Genomic DNA, 16,330 nt, shown 5'->3' on the forward strand with positions numbered 1-16,330 from the left:
TGCCAGCGGCCATCGAAGGTGGGCATTTGCCAACTGAAGTTGGCTACGGCGCCAAACTGCAAGCAGGTCAAGACCCTGGTGAGGACGACGAGCACATAGATGAGCTTCCCTGAGACAGTTTCTGACAGTTTGTGCAGAAATGATTTGGTTGTGCAAACCCACAGTTTCATCAGCTGTCCGGGTGGTTGGTCTCAGACGATCCCGCAGGTGAAGAAGCCGTCTGTGGAGGTCCTGGGCTGGCGTCGTTACACGTGGTCTACGGTTTTAAGGCCAGATGATGTACTGCTGAAATTCTCTAAAACAACATTCGAGCCGGCTTATGGTAGAGAATTCTCTGGCAACAACTCTGGTGTACATTCCTGAAGTCAGCATGCCAATTGCACGCTCCTTCAAAACTTGAGACATCTATGACATTGTGTTGTGACAAAACTGCACATTTGAGAGTGGCCTTTTATTGTCTCCACCACAAGATGCACCCGTGTAATGATCATGCTGTTTAATCAGCTTCTTGATATGCCACACCGGTCAGTTGTATGGATTATCTTGGCAAAGGAGAAATGCTCAGTAACAGGAATGTAAACAAATGTGCAAAACATTTTAAATAAATATGTTTTTTGAGCGTATGGAACATTTCTGGGATCTTTTATTTCAGCTCATGAAACATGGGACCAACACTGTACATGTTATGTTTATATTTTTGTTCAGTTTATTTGGTCGTTTCATATCCTTCAGAATGCAAAGGCATAATCTACAATACATCCATAGGACACACTTCAGCTACAGTGTAACCTACCACAGGTTGTGACTTGATATGAGAATACTGTACAGTATAGTGCTCAAGTATGGTTTTAATTTTAATTAACTGTTGGACTAAATGTATTATCTTATCATACATTTCCTCTGTGCTTTAATGCTGAAGCTGACAATAAACATCTCATAAATCATTTCAAATGTAATAAATCAAATATTACATTTGATAAAGTAATAGACGAAATATGTTAAAATGCAAAATAGTCTACCACATGTAGGCCTAGTCAGTCACTAATAATCACTATAGAGGGTTTGAGTACCGTGGGAATATGGACATTCGGCAATTAGGGAATACGCAAAGTGGGACATAGCTTGGACCATGCTACCTCTACCGTATGACGAAAAATTACACATTATTTGAATATGCCAAGTACCCTAGCTCCTCCCCCATTTCCTATGCTACAGCGTTGTAAGGGTTGGACTGGAGTAGAGCGCAGAATTATGTCCATAAGGAGACGAGACATGAAGGAATTGACGAAACTATAGTTTCACACATTTTTATCGAGGTCACCTCAGGGACTCGAAGCTATTCAACTCCTTGTCCAGATGTGACTTTTTCCAGGACCGTTATGTCAAACATGAAACGACAAAGTTCATGGCAGGAGGATATCGCCCGAAACTTTTCCAGACTTTTTCAAATAAGTAAATCGCAGGACCCTGAGAAAACAGAGGAAATCAGGTATGAACCACGCGGTTAACATTGTAACAATAACAATACATCAGTGTCATGGTTTTAAATTGTAGTTATTGCAAGATTGTATCAAAACCGCGCTTGAATATGATGTGAAGCACGAGGGCCAGAGATTTGACCCGAGTAACGTTAGCAGAGACAGTGGTCGCAATCTGTTATATTTTCCATCTATATTGTAGGCTTAGTTAACCGTTCTCTCGATTAACTAACATTATCATTCTGTTTTCTATCAGCAGCGAAGTAGATACATATCTCTAATGTAACCATATTCATTTGCTATTAATGGCAAAGTAAACAGCATTATGATCGTTAACGTAACGTGCCAGGCAGTGGCGAGTGCGAGAACTGGCACAAATCTGACCATCTGTCACAGTGGAGAAAACAATTGAGTGGTTTATAGTAACCCTCTTCACACAGCTACAATGGTCGCCATAGAACAAACATTCTCGTTTTTGCCTGCTCTGATATAGTAGGGCCCAATAAACTTGAATAATAAACATTGTATTTTAAACGCTTAGGCTACTTTTGTGTTATGAATGATAACGTTCTTTACATGGCAAAAACGCTGTACGAAACAGTTCAGTTGTCAGAGGGTGTGTCGATACTCTACCGTATTGCTGCACCTGCCCCAGGTGCCATCTTTTGAGAATCGCTGCCCTCTTGAGACTTGTGAGAACTTGATACATATCAAACTGGTTAAGTCAGGGAAGGATTCATACTTATAGAGCCTTCAGAAATTATTCACACCGCTTTACTTTTTCCACACGAAATACTCTAGTGTAAGATTATACTATTTTTTATTCTGTACAGGCTTCCTTCTTTTCACTCTGTCATTTAGGTTAGTTCTGTGGAGTAACTACAATTTTGTTGATCCATCCTCAGGTTTTTCCTATCAGAGCCATTAAACTCTTAACTGAATTTTCTCCTCATGGCGAAATCCCTGAGCTGTTTCCATCCTCTCCGGAAACTGAGTTAAGAAGGACGCCTGTATCTTTGTAGTGGCGGCGTTGTATTGATACACCACCCAAAGTGCTCAAAGTGATATTCAATGTCTGCTTTTAAATGTTTTACCCATCTACCAATAGGTGCCCTTCTTTGCGAGCCATTGGTAATCCTTCCTGGTCTTTGTAGTTGAATCAGTGTTTAAAATGTACTGCTCGACTCAGGGACCTTACAGATAAATTGTTTGTATGGGGTACAGAGATGCGGTAGTCATTCAAAAATCATGTTAAATACTTATTGCACACACATTGAGTCCATGCAACTTATTATGTGACTTGTTAACATTTTTATTTATTTATGCTTGCCGTAACAAAAGGGTTGAATACTTACTGACTCAAGACATTTCAGCTTTTCATTTGTAAAAATGTAGAAAAACAATTCCACTTTGACATTATGTGGTATTGTGTGTATGCCAGTGACAAAAAATCTAAATTCAATCCATTTTAAATTCAGGCTGTAACGCAACAAAATATGGAAAAAGTCAAGGGGTGTGAAGGCACTGTATGTCTCTGAAGAGTGTGCTGTCAATATTGCTGGGTTAACAAATGACACGGCAGAAGTGTGTTTGGTTGGGAGGCCCAACGAGTACACCATTTTCAACAACATAGTACTATTTGGTGTATGGCAATAAACCCACTTGTTAGCCCTCATTCTTCTGCCGATGTGTAGTATAACATCCCCCATGTTCTCTGAGCTGAAGGTGTACAGATGCAGATGAGCTATACAGTGCCTTCGGAAAGTATTACGACACCTTAACTTTTTCCAAATTTTCTTACATTACAGCCTTATTCTAAAATGAATTAAATAAAACCATTTCCTCTGCAATCTACAGACAATACCTGTCACGCCCTGACCTTAGAGACCCTTTTTATGTGATTTTGGGTGGGCATTCTATGTTTTGTTTTCTATGTTTCTTTATTTCTATGTCTTGGCCTGGTATGGTTCTCAATCAGGGACAGCTGTCTATCGTTGTCTCTGATTGGGAATCATATTTAGGCAGCCCTTTTTCCCGGAGTAAGCACGAGAGGCAGACCCCAATATTTTTTGGGGGGGGGACACGGGGAGAGTGGCTGAGTCCGGGTATAGACCTGAGCCAACTCCCCGTGCTTATCGGAAGGAGCGTGGTACTGGTCGGGCACCGTGTTATGCGGTAAAGCGCACGGTGTCTCCAGTTCGCTCTCATAGCCTGGTGCGCTACATCCCAGCTCCCCGCATCTGCCGGGCTAGGGTGAGCATCCAGCCAGGACGAATGGTACCAGCTCAGCGCGCCTGGTCTCCAGTGCGTCTCTTCGGCCCAGGATATCCTGCACCGGCTCTGCGCACTGTGTCTCCAGTGCGTCTGCACAGCCCAGTGCGTCCTGTGCCAGCGCCCCGCATTTGCAGGGCGAAGATAACCATCCAGCCAGGACGGGTTGTGCAGGCTCTACGCTCGAGACCTCCAGTGCGCCTCCACAGCCCAGTGTATCCGGTGCCTCCGCCAAGAACCAAGCCTCCAGTATGTTTCCCCAGCCTGGTGAGTCCTGTGCCTGCTGCCAGAACCAGGCCTCCTGTATGTCTCCCCAGCCTGGTGAGCCCTGTGGCAGCTCCACGTACCAGACTGCCCATACGTCTCCTCACTCCAGTGATGATCCATGGCACAAAGCCTCCAGTGATGATCCATGGCAAGAAGCCTCCAGTGATGATCCAAGGCAAGAAGCCTCCAGGGATGATCCATGGCACGAAGCCTCCAGTGATGATCCATGGCAAGAAGCCTCCAGTGATGATCCATGGCACAAAGCCTCCAGTGATGATCCATGGCACGAAGCCTCCAGTGATGATCCATGGCACAAAGCCTCCAGTGATGATCCACGGCAAGAAGCCTCCAGTGATGATCCATGGCACGAAGCCTCCAGTGATGATCCATGGCACGAAGCCTCCAGCGAGGAGTCATGGCACGAAGCCCGCAACGAGGGTCCCCAGTAAGGAGTTTCCAGCGACGGTCTCCAGTCCGGAGTCTCCAGCGGCGGTCCCCAGTCCTGAGCCTCCAGCGACATTCTCCAGTCCGGAGCCCCCAGCGACGTTCTCCAGTCCGGGGCCCCCAGTGACGTTCTCCAGTCCGGAGCCCCCAGCGACGGTCTCCAGTCCGGAGCCTCCAGTGATGATCCCCAGTCCGGGGCCCGCAACGAGGGTCCCCAGTCCGGAGTCTCCAGCGACGGTCTCCAGTCCGGAGCCTCCAACGAGGGTGCCCAGTCCGGGGCCCGCAACGAGGGTGCCCAGTCCGGGGCCCGCAGCGAGGGTGCCCAGTACGGGGCCCGCAGCGAGGGTGCCCAGTCCGGGGCCCGCAACGAGGGTCCCCAGTCCGGGGTTGGCGACGAGGGTCCCCGCACCAGAGGTACCACCAAAGGGGGGTGAGCCAGAGGTGGAGCGGGGTCTGCGTCCCGCACCTGAGCCGCCACCGCGGATAGATGCCCACCCAGACCCTCCCCTATAGGTTCAGGTTTTGCGGCCGGAGTCCGCACCTTTGGGGGGGGGGGGGTACTGGCACGCCCTGACCTTAGAGAGCCTTTTTTATTTGTCTATTTGGTTTGGTCAGGGTGTGATTTGGGTTGGGCATTCTATGTTTTGTTTTCTATGTTTCTTTATTTCTATGTTTTGGCCGGGTATGGTTCTCAATCAGGGCCAGCTGTCTATCGTTGTCTCTGATTGGGAATCATACTTAGGTAGCCCTTTTTCCCTCCTTTCAGTGTGGGTAATTGTCTTTGTTTGGGGTACTATAGCCCTCTTAAGCTTCGCGTCGTTTTGTATTGTTTTTGTTGGCGACATTATCCAAATAAAAAGTAATGTACGTTCACAACGCTGCGCTTTGGTCTTCCTTCAACGACGGCCGTGACAATACCCCATAATGAGAAAGCGAAAACAGGTTTTTATAAATGTTTGCGCATTTATTAGAAACAAAAAAACAGATACCTTATTTACATAAGTATTCAGACCCTTTGCTATGAGACTCTAAATTGAGCTTAGGTGCATCCTGTTTCCATTGATCATCCTTGAGCTGTTTCTACAACTTGATTGGAGTCCACCTGTTGTAAATTCAATTGATTGTACATGATTTGGAAAGGCACATGCCTGTTTATATAAGGTCTCACAGTTGACAGTCTATGTCAGAGAAAAAACCAAGCCATGAGGTCAAAGGAATTGTCCATAGAGTTCCAACACTGGATTGTGTTGAGGCACAGATCTGGGTAAGGGTACCAAAACATTTCTGCAGCATTGAAAGTCCCCAAGAACACAGTGGCCTCCATCATTCTTAAATGGAAGAAGTTGGGAACGACAAAGACTCTTCCTAGAGCTGGCCGCACGGCCAAACTGAGCAATCGGGGGAGAAGGGCCTTGGTCAGGGAGGTGACCAAGAACCCGATGGTCACTCTGACATAGCTCTAGAGTTACTCTGTAGAGATGGGGGAATATTCCAGAAGGACAACCATCTCAGCAGCACTCCAGCAATTAGGCCTTTATGGTGGAGTGGCCAGACGGAAGCCACTCCTCAGTAAAAGGCACATGACAGCCCGATTGAAGTTTGCCAAATGGCACCTAAAGACTCTTAGACCATGAGAAACAAGATTCTCTGGTCTGATGAAACCAAGTTGAACTCTTTGGCGTGAATGCCAAGCGTCACCTTTGGAGGAAACCTGGCACCATCCCTACGGTGAAGCATTGTGATGGCAGCATTATGCTGTGGTGATGTTGTTCAGCAGCAGGGACTGGAAGACTAGTCAGGATCGATGCAAAGATGAATGTAGGAAGGTACAAAGAGATCCTTGATGAAAACTTGCTCACCTTCCAACAGGATAACATCTCTAAGGACACAGCCAGGACAACGCAGGAGTGGCTTCGGGACAAGTCTCTGAATGTACTTGAATGTCCCAGCCAGAGCCCGGACTTGAACCTGATTGAATATCTCTGGAGAGACCTGAAAATAGCTGTGCAGCAACGCTCCCCATCCAACCTGACAGAGCTTGAGAGGTTCTGCAGAGAAGAATGGGAGAAAGTCCTAAAATACAGGTGTGCCAAGCTTGTAGCGTCATACCCAAGAAGACTGGACTGTTTGATGGCTGCCGTTTTATTGGCTCTTAAAAACTTCTTACAGCTGAAATCCCGTTAACGGGATCGATTTGACAACAGCCAGTGAAAGTGCAGGGCACCAAATTCAAACAACAGAAATCTCATCATTAAAATTCCTCAAACATACAAGTATTATACACCATTTTAAAGATAAACTTCGTGTTAATCCCACCACAGTGTCCGATTTCAAAAAGGCTTTACGACGAAAGCACACCATCTGATTATGTTAGGTCAGCGCCTAGTCACAGAAAAACACATCCATTTTCCAGCCAAAGAGAGGAGTCACAAAAAGCAGAAATAGAGATAAAATTAATCACTAACCTTTGATGATCTTCATCAGATGGCACTCATAGGACTTCATGTTACACAATACATGTATGTTTTGTTCGATAAAGTTCATATTGATATCCAAAAATCTCAGTTTGCATTGGCGCGTTATGTTCAATAATGTTTTGCCTCCAAAACATCCGGTGATTTTGCAGAGAGCGACATCAATTTACAGGAATACTCATCATAAACATTGATAAAAGATACAAGTGTTATGCATAGAATTAAAGATATACTTCTCCTTAACTTCTCTAGGATAGGGAGCAGCATTTTCACGTTTGGATGAAAAGCATACCCAAATTCAACTGCCAGCTACTCATTCCCAGAAGATAAGATATGCATATTATTAGTAGATCTGGATAGAAAACACTCTGAAGTTTCTAAAACTGTTTGAATCATGTCCGTTAGTATAACAGAACTTATTTAGCAGGCGAAACCCCGAGGACAAACCATTCAGATCTTTTTTTTTTAGGTCACTCTCTTTTCAATGGGATTTCATTGGGAATACAGATTTCTAATTGACCTTCTTGCAGTTCCTACCGCTTCCACTGGATGTCAACAGTCTTTAGAAATTGGTTGAGGTCTTTTCCTTTGTGTAATGAAGAAGTACGGCCATCTTGAACGAGGGTCACTGGAAGTGTACTGTTAGTTAGAGGCGCATGACCAGAAAGTTAGCTACAGTTTGTTTTAATCCTGTATTGAACACAGATCATCCCGTCTTCAATTTTACTGATTATTTACGTAAAAAAATACCTAAAGTTGTATTACAAAAGTAGTTTGAAATGTTTTGGCAAAGTTTACAGGTAACTTTTGAGATATTTTGTAGTCACGTTTCACAAGTTGGAACCGGTGTTTTTCTGGATCAAACACGCCAAATAAATGGACATTTTGGATATATATTGATGGAATTAATTGAACAAAAGGACCTTTTGTGATGTTTATGGGACATATTGGAGTGCCAACAACAGAAGCTCGTCAAAGGTAAGGCATGAATTATATTTTTATTTCTGCGCTTTGTTTACTCTGTTGCTATCCTCAGATAATAGCATCGCTTGCTTTCGCCGAAAAGCCTATTTGAATTCTCACATGTTGGCTGGATTCACAACCAGTGTAGCTTTAATTTGGTATCTTTCATGTGTGATTTAATGCAAGTTAGATTTTTATAGTAATTTATTTGAATTTGGTGCTCTGCATTTTCTCTGGCTTTTGGCCAAGTGAGACAGTAGCGTCCCGCCTAAACTCAGATTTTTGGATATAAATATGAACTTTATCGAACAAAACATACATGTATTGTGTAACATGAAGTCCTATGAGTGTCATCCGATGAAGATCATCAAAGGTTAGTGATTCATTTTGTCTCTATTTCTGCTTTTTGTTACTCCTCTCTTTGGCTGGAAAAATGGCTGTGTTCTTCTTGACTTGGCTCTGACCTAACATAATCGTTTGGTGTGCTTTCGTCGTAAAGCCTATTTGAATCCTGACATGTTGGCTGGATTCACAACAAGTGTAGCTTTAATTTGGTATCTTTCATGTGTGATTTCATGAAAGTTAGATTTTTATAGTAATTTATTTGAATTTGGCGCTATGCATTTTTACTGGCCTTTGGCCAGGTGGGACGTTAGCGTCCCACATATCCCAGAGACGTTAATGCAACCGCTGTGTCAGATTTCAAAAAAGCTTTATGGCAAAAGCACACCATGCGATAATCTGAGTACGGCGCTCAGCCACCATACAGATACCCGCCATGTTGTGGAGTCAACAAAAGTCAGAAATAGCATTATAAATATTCACTTACCTTTGATGATCTTCATTGGAATGCACTCCCAGGAATCCCAGTTCCACAATAAATGTTCGTTTTGTTCGATAAAGTCCATAATTTATGTCCAAATACCTCCTTTTTGTTCGCGCGTTTAGTCCAATAATCCAAATGCACAACGCGCGAGCCCTAAGTCCAGACGAAAAGTCAAAAAAGTTATATTACAGTTCATAGAAACATGTCAAACGATGTATAGAATCAATATTTAGGATGTTTTTATCATAAATCTTCAATCATGTCTCAACCGGACAATTCCTTTGTCTTTAGAAATGAAAAGGAACAGAGCTCACTCTCAAGGCCGCGCTCGTGACTAAACTAATGGCATTCTGCCAGACACCTGGTTCAAACAGCTCATATTCGCTCCCCCTTCACAGTAGAAGCCTGGAACAAGGTTCCAAAGACTGTTGCCATCTAGTGGAAGCCTTAGGAAGTGCAATCGGACCAAATTTACACTATCTTGGATAGGCAAAGACTTAAAAACCTACAAACCTCAGATTTCCCACTTCCTGGTTGGATTTTTTCTCAGGTTTTTGCCTGCCATATGAGTTCTGTTATACTCACAGACATCATTCAAAAAGTTTTAGAAACTTCAGAGTGTTTTCTATCCAAATCTACTAATAATATGCATATCTTAGCTTCTGGGCCTGAGTAGCAGGCAGTTTACTCTGGGCACACTTTTCATCCGAACGTGAAAATAGCGCCCCCAGCCATAAGAAGTTAACCAATCGTGCTATTGTTTGTTTTTTCACATTGTTTGTAACTTATTTTGTACATAATGTTGCTGCTATCATGTCTTATGACCGAAAAGAGCTTCTGGACATCAGAACAGCGATTACTCACCTCGAATTGGGAAAAAAACATTTCTGTAATGAGTCGAATGGGAAGGATATAGTCCAAACACACGAACAGGCCCTCATCCCCGTTATTCGCAGGAGAAAGAAACTGAAATCCTTAACTGATTTCCTAGTGGCTAATCTGCCTTTGCCATCCTTACTGTTAGCTAACGTTCAATCGCTGGAAAATAAATGGGATGAACCAAGAGCACGCATATCCTACCAATGGGACATTAAAAACTGTGATACGTTATGTTTCACCGAGTCATGGCTGAACGTTGATATTAATAACATACAGCTGGCGGGTTATACACTCTTATCGGCAGGATAGAACCGCAACCTCTGGTAAGACACGGGGTGGCGGCCTATGTATATTTGTAAACAACAGCTGGTGCACAATATCTAAGAAGTCTCGAGGTTTTGCTCGCCTGAGGTAAAGTGTCTCATGATAAGCTGTAGACCACACTATCTACCTAGAGAGTTTGTATCTGTATTTTTCGTAGCTGTCTACATACCACCACAGACCGATGCTGGCACTAAGACTGCACTCAATGAGCTGTATACTGCCATAAGAAAACAGGAAAACGCTCATCCAGAGGCAGCTCTTCTAGTGGCCGGGGACTTTAATGCAGGGAAACTTAAATCAGTTTTACATCATTTCTATCAGCATGTTAAATGTGCAACTAGAGAGAAACTATTTTAGACCACCTTTACAACACACACAGAGACACGTACAAAGCTCTCCCTCGCCCTCCATTTGGCAAATCTGACCATAACTCTATCCTCCTGATTCCTGCTTACAAGCTAAAATTGAAGCAGGAAGCACCAGTGACTTGGTCTATAAAAAAGTGGTCAGATGAAGCAGATGCTAAACTACAGAACTGTTTTGCTAGCACAGACTGGAATATGTTCCGGGATTCTTCCGGTGGCATTGAGGAGTACACCACATCAGTCACTGGCTTCATCAATAAGCTCATCGATGTTCCCACAGTGACTGTACGTACGTACCCCAACCAGAAGCCATGGATTATAGGGAACATTCGCACTGAGCTAAAGGGTAGAGATGCCACTTTCAAGGAACGGGACTCTAGATTTCTCTTATAAGAAATCCCGCTATGCCCTCCGACGAACCATTAAACAGGCAAAGTGTCAATATAGGACTAAGGTCTAATCGTACTACACCGGCTCGGACCCTCGTTGGATGTGGCAGGGCTTGAAAACTATTACAGACTACAAAGGGAAGCACAGCCGAGAGCTGCCCAGTGATACGAGCCTACCAGATGAGCTAAATCACTTCTATGCTCGCTTCGAGGCAAGCAACACTGAAACATGCATGAGAGCATCAGCTGTTCCGGACGACTGTGTGATCACGCTCTTCACAGCCGATGTGAGTAAGACCTTTAAACAGGTCAACATTCACAAGGCAGCAGGGCCAGGCGGATTACCAGGACGTGCACTCCGAGCATGCGCTAACCAACTGGCAAGTGTCTTTACTGACATTTTCAACCTCTCCCTGTCTGAGTGTAATATCAACATGTTTCAAGCAGACCACCATAGTCCCTGTCCCCAAGAACACTAAGGTAACCTGCTTCAATGACTACCGACCCGTAGCACTCACATCTATAGCCATAAAGTGCTTGAAAGGCTGGTCATGGCTCACATCAACACCATTATCCCAGAAACCCTACACCCACTCCAATTGGCATACCACCCCAACAGATCCACAGATGATGCAATCTCTATTGCACTCCACACTGCCCTTTCACACCTGGACAAAAGGAACACCTATGTGAGAATGCTGTTCATGGACTACAGCTCAGCGTTCAACACCATAGTGCCCTCAAAGCTCATCACTAAGTTAAGGACCCAGGGACTAAACACCTCTCTCTGCAACTGGATCCTGGACTTCCTGACAGGCCGCCCCCAGGTGGTAAGGGTAAGTAACAACACATCCACCACGCTGATCCTCAACACAGGGGACCCTCGGGGGTGCATGCTCAGTCCCCTCCTGTACTCCTTGTTCACTCATGACTGCATGGCCAGGCACGACTTCAACACCATCATTAAGTTTGCCGATGACACAACAGAGGTAGGGCTGATCAACGATGAGACAGCCTATAGGGAGGAGGTCTGAGACCTGACCGTTTGGTGCAAGGACAACAACCTTTCCCTCAACGTGATCAAGACAAAGGAGATGATTGTGGACTACAGGAAAAGGAGAACCGAGCACGCCCCCATTCTCATCGGCAGAGGTGTTGTGGAGCAGGTTGAGAGCTTTAAGTTCCTTGGCGTCCACATCACCAACAAACTAACATGGTCCAAGTACACCAAGACAGTCGTGAAGAGGGCACGACAAAACCTATTCCCCCTCAGGAAACTGAAAAGATTTGGCATGGGTCCTCAGATCCTCAAAAGGTTTTACAGCTGCACCATCAAGAGCATCCTGACGGGTTGCATCACTGCCTGGTATGGCAACTGCTTGGCCCCCGACCGCAAGGCACTACAGAGGGTAGTGCGAACGGCCCAGTACATCACCAAGCTTCCTGCCATCCAGTATCTCTATACCTGGTGGTGTCAGAGGAAGGCACTAAAAATTGTCCAAGACTCCGGCCACCCTAGTCATAGACTGTTCTCTCTGCTACCGCACGGCAAGAGGTGCCAGAGCGCCAAGTCTAGGACCAAGTCTTCTAAACAGCTTCTACCCCCAAGCCATAAGACTCCTGAACATCTAATCAAATGGCTACCCAGACTATTGGCATTGCCCCCCCCCCCCCTTCTACGCTGCTGCTACCCTCTGTTTATCATCTATGCACAGTCACTTTAATAACTCTACCTACATGTACATATTACCTCGGCACCGGTGCCCCCGCACATTGACTCTGTACCGGTACCCCCTATATATAGCCTCGCTATTGTTATTTTACTGATGCTCTTTAATTATTTGTTACTTTTATCTCTTAGGTATTAGGTATTTTCTTAAAATTGCATTGCTGGTTAAGGGCTTGCAAGTAAGCATTTCACTGTAAGGTCTACACCTGTTGTACTCGGCATATGTGACTAATAAAATTGTATTTTATTTGACTCAATGCTGTAATCGCTGCCAAAGGTGCTTCAACAAAGTACTGAGTAAAGGGTCTGAATACTTTTTGTAAATGTGATATAATTTTTTCTAAAAAACAGTTTTTGTTTTGTCATTATGGGGTACTGTGTGTAGATTGATGAGGGGAAAAAACGATTCAATAGATTTTAGAATAAGACTGTAACCGAACAAAATGTGGTCCTGAATACTTTCCGAAGGCACGGTATTTCCATGAGGAGAGTGACCGCCATGGGGCTAACAGTTGTCAAACAATGTCCTGTTGAAGATGTTGGTACTCAGTACTGTAATGTCTACATACCAGTAGTACTGTACACAACTCTAGTGCTCTAAGGTTGTTGCAATGTATGTTTGTTTTCATCCTTTCCTTTCGATCAATGACCGGTGTGCTGCAATGCCAATTGAGTGCCAGGGAGAACCAGACTTCCGCTGTATAAAACAAATGTTGTGCACCTCTGGTTTATTCTTCTAAGAATTTTTTCTCCAATCACCAGTGGCCGGCAGAATGGAGTCAACAGCAGCCTCCACAGTGAGACCAGTGAAGGGGAACCATCGCTGCACCAAGAAGACCTGGAGCTGTCCAAGGTATGGATGTCAAGCAGTGCTGCCTGGTCAATCCATACCTGGTACCCATGACTGTGTACAAGTAAACAAGGCTCACACAGAGAGAACCTGTAACACTAACAGTACTGCTGTCAGATGCTGAGTAGAACATTTGAAGGCACGGGGCATGAGCTGAGGATTATGATGATTGCATAAGAAGTGGCCCAAGGGGTGTGTGTAGTGCATAAGTAAGGAATCTAACCATCAACCAGGGTGGTTTGGTTTTGCAGTCAGGGCTTAGAGCTCATATTTTCCACATAGCCTACTGCTGGGAAATTATAATGCTGACCCTGGCAGCATATTATTTGCACATAACCAGAAATAATTCTAGCATAGTTTTTAAAGCCAGCTTTGAAACAGGATTTGCTCCTGGATGTAATTAGACTCAAGTGGTCTTTTTTATAGTAGGGATGAAATGAATGCCGGTTCTGTAGCCATCTGTGTAATTTTTCTACCAGACATCCTCAAGCCAAATAAGGGCTTACACGTTTCTGGGAAAATAAATACCGGTGTACTGGGCTCGTTAGGCATACGTTTCAGATAGATTATGAAAAAATTATCTCTGTTTTCAGTTTCGATTGTTTGTTCTTCTAAATTAAATGCACTATTTATTATGTGGGTTGAATGCTGTAACAACACAGAATACAACAATTTAATAAAAGTCCAATGATGGTAGTGACTGCCCATTAATGTTATCACTTACAGTATTAACCATTATTTATTCACATTACTATAAAATATTTCAGTTGTTGTGTATATTACATTTGTTTTATTTTATGACTTTATTATTTCATTCCAAGTCATCATCTCATCTCTATAGCACTGCTGCCTATGCTGTCTGACAAAATCACAGTTTTAGTAGTTCTTCAAAGTTAATAAGGCATACTTTTTTGACTGCTGAATACAAACTATCAATCACTTAGATTATGTATTTTCAGTTGGATCAAAGTACCAGCACCTCCAATGCTCTTCTGCTTGAGACCTCTATAGAATATTATCTCAAAAGTAATGTGGAGCTCCTGCACCTAAATATAAACAGTCCCAGCACCCAAAATAAGTTTCAGTCCAAGTCAAGCACTGGATATCTCCCAAATCAACTGCTCTCTATCCCTCTCGATCACACGTTTCTCGGTCTCTTCTCTCCGTGTTTATCAGGGATTTCTGTTGGAGAAGCAGTTTCTGCCTATCTTCATACTGTCTTTGTTTGAATGGTCTGCTGGGAGACATTTCGATAACTGTACACCCACACTGTACACCCCGTAGAAAGGGTGCTGTGTTTTCCATCCAAATAGGCCACATTTTGTAGAGTTGTTGCGTGTGCTAATTTTCAAGTTATCAAGTGTGGCCAACAGTGCTTGTCTAGCAACACATTCACTCAACCGTATTGTAAGGTCAAAATGTTCAAATGTAAAAAAATATGAAAAAACAAACTATATTCATAGCCTTGAGAATTCTCTCTACCCCTTAACACATGGACGCAGCAGTCTAAGGCACTGCATCTCAGGGCAAGAGGCGTCACTACAGTCCCTGGTTCGAATCCAGGCTGTATCACATCCGGCCGTGATTGGGAATCCCATAGGGCAGCGCACAATTGGCCTAGTGTTGTCTGGACCATCATTGTAAATAAGAATTTGTTATCGGTATCGGCCAAAAATGTCATATCGGTGCATCACGAGTCACAATGCTGCTTGTTCTTAGCTATAGCATTCTGAGTTCTCCTGGCTTGTCACCCTCTTCCTCTGTAAAGGTTGTTCTTGGAAATATTAAGTAGGTCAGCGGTAGCAACAGAAAATAGGAGGTTGCTTTTCTCCCTCAGTTTGTTGGCTTTGTCAGCTGGCCAAACAAGCAGAGAATGAGCTCATCAAAACACACTCCCCTAGCTCACCGCCGGCCGCCCTTTCAGCCCTCATCAACATCCTGCGGAGCTTCTCGCCACAGAAATAGTGGAAGGAATAGAGGGAGTTATAGAGGGGGGAATAGAGGGGGGAATAGAGGGAGGAATAGAGGGAGTTATTGAGGGGGGAATAGAGGGAGTTATAGAGGGGGTTATAGAGGGAGTTATAGAGGGGAGAATATAGGGGGTTATAGAGGGGGGAATAGAGGGAGTTATAGAGTGGGGAATAGAGGGAGTTATAGAGGGAGGAATAGAGGGGGGAATAGAGGGAGTTATAGAGGGGGATATAGAGGGGGTTATAGAGGGAAGAATAGAGGGAGTTATAGAGGGGAATAGAGGGAGTTATAGAGGGAGTTATAGAGGGGGGAATAGAGGGAGTTATAGAGGGGGGAATAGAGGGAGTTATAGAGGAGGAATAGAGGGGAGAGGGAGGCATCTGTCTGAGTGTGATGTTGTCTGGGTGCAGGATATAGCTAGGGGCCGCATCAACAGACTGGGTCTACTAGATGGAGAGTCATCTAAGTAGGTATACCACATGATGACTGTTCATCTGGTCACCTAGAATGTATCAAATCATCATTTTATTGAAATTGTGTCAAAACACTCTTCAAAAAAAGAAAAAAAGAAAAAAGAAAATAACAAACAAATAAATTCAACGGTGAGTCCAGCAGGGCAGGAGAGACGGTGAGTCCAGTAGGGCAGGAGAGACGGTGAGTCCAGTAGGGCAGGAGAGACGGTGGGTCCAGTAGGGCAGGAGAGACGGTGAGTCCAGTAGGGCAGGAGAGACGGCGAGTCCAGTAGGGCAGGAGAGACGGCGAGTCCAGTAGGGCAGGAGAGACGGCGAGTCCAGTAGGGCAGGAGAGACGGCGAGTCCAGTAGGGCAGGAGAGACGGCGAGTCCAGTAGGGCAGGAGAGACGGCGAGTCCAGTAGGGCAGGAGAGACGGCGAGTCCAGTAGGGCAGGAGAGACGGCGAGTCCAGTAGGGCAGGAGAGACGGCGAGTCCAGTAGGGCAGGAGAGACGGCGAGTCCAGTAGGGCAGGAGAGACGGCGAGTCCAGTAGGGCAGGAGAGACGGCGAGTCCAGTAGGGCAGGAGAGACGGTGAGTCCAGTACGGCAGGAGAGACGGTGAGCCCAGTGACGCCCGTGAGGAATGGT

General features: G+C 44.7%; 1 protein-coding gene across 2 annotated transcripts in view; it reads left to right on the forward strand.

Moving 5' to 3' along the window:
• Positions 1-1,220: 1,220 nt before the first annotated feature.
• The window catches only part of LOC139537538 (uncharacterized), a 94,722-nt gene continuing 79,612 nt past the window's right edge, over positions 1,221-16,330 (forward strand). For both annotated transcript variants that reach the window (XR_011667561.1, XM_071338976.1), the window contains exons 1-2: positions 1,221-1,489; positions 13,172-13,262. Coding sequence is in view for 1 of the 2 variants with exons in the window: in XM_071338976.1 (XP_071195077.1) it covers positions 1,380-1,489; positions 13,172-13,262 (201 nt within the window). In the remaining variant the exon portion in view is untranslated. The remainder of the gene's footprint in view (positions 1,490-13,171; positions 13,263-16,330) is intronic.

Source organism: Salvelinus alpinus, chromosome 13, assembly GCF_045679555.1.
Source record: "Salvelinus alpinus chromosome 13, SLU_Salpinus.1, whole genome shotgun sequence".
Classification (NCBI taxonomy): domain Eukaryota; kingdom Metazoa; phylum Chordata; class Actinopteri; order Salmoniformes; family Salmonidae; genus Salvelinus; species Salvelinus alpinus.